A 6,271-nucleotide genomic window follows, 5' to 3' on the forward strand; every position below is an offset into this window, starting at 1 on the left:
ATTTCAGCAGCAAGCGAGTTAGAGTAATGCTCTGTTATTCATCTATTGTTTCAAATGACTCCACATATACAATAGGCGAATAGAGGGTTCGACAAAGACGATTATCAAATGACGCTAAACATGGTGAATGCAAATGAAACACAAATATCATAATTTAAACCCCTGGTAATTCTCAATAAGAACTTCTGTAGACGTCCGACAGGAATATTCTGTAAATATTAATGAGATTAAGAGGAACACAAGTGGCTCAGTGGGAAACACTGTATCCTCAAAGCAAGAAAGTCTTTCCTTCAGATCTTGTTTCTCTAATGATCCAAAGATGTGTGAATTACAGATGCTAAGTTGTCTTAATGTGTGAGTGGATTTTTTTTTTTTTTTTGACAAACACACACTTTCTGAAGAGCTGCTTTTACAAATGGAAATTGCCATGAATGAAAATACACTGAAATAAATAAAAGTTTAAAATGAATGAATCCTGAGAGTGTTTGTTTGAATAAATTGTAATTTAATATAATATAAATTGTCTAAATATAAAAATATGTCCACAATGACCACATTTGAACTAGTTTTTAGCCTTGTATTGGAAGTGCAGAACTCTTTTCAACGTATGCTTTTGTGTCAAATACATTGAAAAGATGTCTTTTGGACATACTTTTGCTTAATGGGAAGAATTAGGATAAAAAAAAAATGAAACCAGTTACAAAACCTACAAATATACAAATAATAACCTTATCTTAATTTTGATTTTGATTAAAACAAATATGACATTCATATAATGAACCTAAGTATTGTGTTGTTTAGATCAGTATATAAGCAAAGCATGTGCTGTTTGTCAGAGTAAATGAGCTCTTTTATGATGTCCTGTAGAGCTGATGTGGTTAGAGATACAGAAGGGGAAGGAAATGTTCATACTAGTTGCTGACGCACATTGATCACTCAGTACGGAAGAGAACGACAGTAACGTTTGTCACACAGAGTTTGGTCTTTTATTTCAGCGAAACGCTTGTCAAATTTCATCATGTTGGACGTCCTGCTGCTCTTTTCCAGCATCTGTACAGGTGAGTTTGAGACTCTCAGCTCTTTTACACAGAGTTTGACATCTTCTCTTGTTTTTCCTCTGTTATCACATGATCATCAGACTCATATGGATGATATTTGTCAGTTATTATTCTGGCCTGCTTATGTCTCTTGCTCACACATAACAGCTCTATATAATGATATTTGTGTTTTCAGCTGTTGTTGTTGGAGCTCCACAGAGAATTACTGGATACAGAGGAGAGAGAGTTGACATCAGATGCTCATATGAATCTGGATATGAATCAAATTCAAAGTATTTTTGTAAAGGGGAGTGTAACTATGGAAATAAAAACATCATGGTTAAATCAGGATCTCCAGCTAAAGACGAGAGATTCTCTCTGACTGACGACACGACGGACAGAGTTTTCACCGTCACCATCACTGATCTGAGAACAGAGGATGAAGGCCAATACTGGTGTGTTGTGAGGAGGACTGTGCCTTTGACTGATGTCTACTCAGAGATTTTGTTGCTGGTTAAACTGGGTAAGTGCTTATGTTTATTAGAAGTGTACCTGTAGTAGAAATGAACTACAAGGGAACAGGAAAATTGGTCATCAAATAAAATAAGGCCATAATATTTATATATATAAACTGGGAAGTAACAGTTTCACTGGTGCAAAGTTGATAAATTATAAATTTCAGGTACAGTAGGTTGCATTGTCTATTTCTCCCATTACCCTGTGCATCAGTTCAGGGTGACAAATGTATAGCAATAGTCTCTTTCAGTTGTTACACAACTGTGCTCTATTCTCCAAATGAAGAGCGTCTGGGTAAAGCTGAGCTACTGTGACATTGACTGAACAGCCTTTAACTACTAGGAAAAGATGTGTGTGTGGCGGAGGACTCTGGCCTTTTCTCATGTCTTGTCTCCTGGGGTTAGTTCATGTATGTTACATGTGCAGTAGCAGCATGTCTGTGAGTGTATTGACAGGAGAGAGTCTCTGGGCTTGCTCAACAGTAGCAGCAGTGTAGCAGATCTATTACACCAAGAGCAAACACATTAACATTGTCAAATACAATGATTATATAGAAGCTTACTCCTCCTCATTGAAAAATTGTCTAAAAACATTTAGGTCGATTACAATGAATTATAGGTCTATGTTTGAACACAGTAATAATCAGTAATCAATGAAAATTAAAAACAGCTTTATTTCAAAAACAGCTTGTTTAACATGAGCATTTAACAAATGAATGAAAGAGGCATGGTAGCTACATCACAGGTGGCTTGGAAGACGAACAGTTTTTAAGTTTTAAAAAGCTTGTACGTTTTAGAGCTTGAGAATGTACATATTGTTTGTCACAAAGAATGCTTTTCTATATTTTTAGAGCAAAACACAACACCACCACCTTTGTCATCTTCATCATCATCATCTTCACCATCATCATCATCATCATCTAAACCATCATCATCTTCATCATCTTCGTCTCTGATCATCAGCGTGACTGTGATTCTGCTTCTGCTCATCATTGGATTCATGTCATGTATAGTGACTCTCTACAAGAAGCATCAGACTCGAGGTAAACCAGCCAACAATGTTTTCAGAAGTTTAGAAGTTTATCATAGTCATTTATTTGTCAGAATAATGTTTATAGTTGTTCGCCAGTCAATTACATTGTTGTCTGTGGAATGAGTGAATAGAAAGATGTTGCTTCCCCCTGCTGGTCACAACTAGTCAATGCAAGTCTGATATATTTAGAATCAGTGTGAATTATTATTGTTCTTATTTATGGCTATATTTAATGTACTATATTTGTTTTACAGCCCCTGATTCAGCCTCTAAAATATCCAAACCTGGAACAGAAAACAGTGAAGCGGTGTGTAAAGTCATAAGAGTGTGTTTGAATGAACGACCTTCATCAAAAGCTGTAAATAATTTGTCTTTCTGTTCTCAGGTTCCTCAACCGCTGTATGAGGAGATTAAAGACACCAGACTTCACATTGACTGCACAACCACCCAGTTACCCATAATACCCTCTGATTCTTCTAAAACGGTTTATGCTACTCCACAATTACCCACAAACCCCTCTGATTCTTGTAACACTGTTTATGCAACTTCACAATTACCCACAAACCCCTCTGATTCTTGTAACACTGTTTATGCTACTCCACAATTACCCACAAACCCCTTTGATTCTGTTATAACAGTTTATGCAACTCCAAAATTAGGCCTACCCATAAACCCCTCTGATACTAATACAGTTTATCCTACTGTTTAATACATGTTATGGAGTGATTGACCGTTTTAAGATTGTTATTTGCTCAAAATACTTAAGAAAAACATATTTATTTGTCTATAACTAAAGATAATTGTTCTTTTGCAACAAAGTTATTATTTTAACATCAAATCTCATTGGAAAGTAATGTTCTTGCAAACTCAGCAGCTCAAGTCTGTCCAGATGAAGCACTTAATGATCATTAATGATCTGTTGATTTATATAATGTGTTTCATTGTCATACGCAGCTCTTCATAGTCAGTTATTCAGATGAGAACAGAAGATCGTCTGAACAGACAGTGAATGTGTGTGTCGTGATGAATCAGTCATTTGCTGCAGATCAGCTGCTGTCCGTGGTGCTGAACATCACCTGAACACTAGAGGGAGCCGCTTCAGACTCGCACTTCAGTTTCTCCTTCATAACTTTCACTTTCATTTGTTTGTGGATTCCAGACAGTTTTGATCTGATTTGTTTCATATGTCAAGTCAAGTCACCTTATACACTTTTAACAATGTAGATTGTTCCAAAGCAGCTTTACAGTGATCATAGGATATTACAGTAACAGATGTTGTTTGACTTTACAGCAGCTCTAGGATAAAGTTATTGTCAAGCTAAAGTTAGTTTTGATTGATTCACTTCTGTAGCAACAATCATTAATTAACTTAGGGGCCGCTAATACAACACCGTTTTAATAGAAAACTCTTAAGTTCTTTCTGCGCAAACATCATTCATTCACGTCATTCATTTGAATGTCAGAAAACGCAACAGATTGTGAGTTTTATTAATGCAAATTCACTTATTTAATAAATGACATTAAACTGAAAGATGTAAATAATTTGTAATTTGTTACATTTATATACACCTTTAACTCTTGCTGTAAAAAAAGGCCAAATTCTGACAGTATCATACCATTTTCCATTAAAACAGTAATATACCGTAGAAAATTTTTTTCTACATTCTGGGTCATATTTGTCGTTTTTGAGAAAGTAGCCTACAGGAATGTACTGTGAATTAACATCGATCAAAGTCGACACTCAGAGGCTGTTTTCCCAATCACACCCTATACCCTCATTCACTATTCCCTACATTAGTTCACTAATATAGTCCCCTTGACAGAGTGAATGAAAAGAAGTGAGTGAATTGAGAAACTGATGAACACCTGATAAGCAGAATCACTGGAGGACAGAGAAACAAGAACAGAAAAAAGAGAACTACTGACTTCCACCACAGAGTGTGAAACCATTTTACAAACCAGTTTAACATTTATTTCATACATGTTCAAAAGTTATTGTTGAGAATTAACATATATTTGGTTGTTGATGTTTTATTGAAAATAAAGTTATCACCATGATGGAGATCAGTGTTTGCTTTAGTTGTTCTCTTGACCCTTGACCCAGAATGCATTTTTTTTTCAGCAAAAAGCACTAAATGGTTTAGCTCCGCAGTACTTGAGCGAGGTCTTAACGCATTATAGTCCTTCACATCTATTACGATCTCAAAATTCCGGCCAGTTGATAATACCTAGAATATCAAAGTCGACTGCTGGCGGTAGATCCTTTTCCTATTTAGCACCAAAACTCTGGAACAGTCTTCCTACCATTGTCCGGGAAGCAGACACACTCTGTCAGTTCAAAGCTAGATTAAAGACACATCTCTTTGACCTAGCTTTCACATAATACATTATAGACTTCTATCAGCCACCATTGTTGAGATTCATGTGCAGATATTTGATATCTCTGTGTTTCTGCAATACAATAAAACTTTGTTTATTTGGTTGTGCATAATGTGTGAAAACAATGTGTCAAAGTAACTCATTACTGTAGTTTCATAGTGCTGGTAATGAAACACTTTTGATAGAGGAATAAACTCTGAATGAGATTAATAAATAAACAGGCTATATGACTTTTTGTCATCATAATCAATACAACAAACTGCATGAGTGTGAGCACAAGTGTGACCTGTTAAAACACAGTTCAAGCAGCAAGAGAAAAACTAATATTAAAAAGTCAAGAGTCAACATCCCAACTAAAGCAAACACGGATCTCTATAATGGTAACTTCAAACAAAATATTTTCAATTAAACATCTCAATAATAACTTATGTAAATGTGTGACAGAAATAAAGTCATACTGGGTAATAATAAGTGTAATAATGTATAATGTAAAAATCTCTATTTTCTGTTCTTGTGTTCCTCTTTCCTTCAGTGAATCTGCTTGTTAACAGCAGGTGTTCATCACTAATGCTCAACAATCACTACCATATTCACTTAATTATCTCACTGCAACACTGTCTTAGTGTTACTTTTTACTCTTTGTAGTGTGGATTGTATTTTAACAGTAATAAACTGTAAGTTATGAAACTGGTTTACTGTAAAATTTCGTTTTTTGGGTCACCATTGTGCAGAAGAGTAGAGCCTGTGCGTCAGTCCAGGAGAAGATCTACAAACATTGATGATTTGCTGCATGTTGCTTTATTTAACTGGCGGTGACTGTGTAGTTGCTGGTCCAGTGGAAATCTTTTTATGTACAATATTTTTTTAGTGGTCTCAAATGAAATAAGGTCACAGTAGTGATGGGCAAATGAAGCTTTGGTGAAGCACTGAACCACTTAGAAGAATTGTTTTGAAAATGGGTTCATTACTCAAAGCTTCAGTTACAGTGATCTCGTCTAGTGAAGTGCCAAGGCTATCGCGGGAGTGGAAGGAGGCTTTAAGACGACTGAAATAAATCTAGTGCACGCACCTACCATGTGCTACGAACCACTCAGGTGATTCATTCAGAGAATGAAACAGTTGCTGCTTCGGACGTCATATGTCACGTGATTTTTCCGTACCAAAGCAACCTTCGGAGCAGTGCTTCAAATAGAATTGTAGTTAATGGTTTGAAGCACGTATCAAAGCTTCAGTGTCAGACTGCCATCACTAGTTCACAGTAATACTTTTCTCACGTTATTAATGCATTATAAATTTTAGTTAATACG

At 35.8% G+C, this 6,271-nt stretch overlaps 1 protein-coding gene across 1 annotated transcript; it reads left to right on the top strand.

The window, feature by feature from the left end:
• The first annotated feature begins 938 nt into the window (after window positions 1-938).
• On the top strand, window positions 939-4,647 carry LOC308687695 (uncharacterized protein). The gene is made up of 5 exons (XM_081360406.1): window positions 939-1,058; window positions 1,234-1,560; window positions 2,404-2,595; window positions 2,840-2,892; window positions 2,971-4,647. Exons 1-5 carry the CDS (start codon window positions 1,019-1,021, stop codon window positions 3,292-3,294), a joined length of 936 nt encoding a protein of 311 aa, XP_081216532.1. The 5' UTR covers window positions 939-1,018; the 3' UTR covers window positions 3,295-4,647.
• The last annotated feature ends 1,624 nt before the right edge of the window (window positions 4,648-6,271 follow it).

Source organism: Scardinius erythrophthalmus (assembly GCF_964197995.2).
Source record: "Scardinius erythrophthalmus genome assembly, chromosome: 3".
Taxonomy (NCBI): Eukaryota; Metazoa; Chordata; class Actinopteri; order Cypriniformes; family Leuciscidae; genus Scardinius; species Scardinius erythrophthalmus.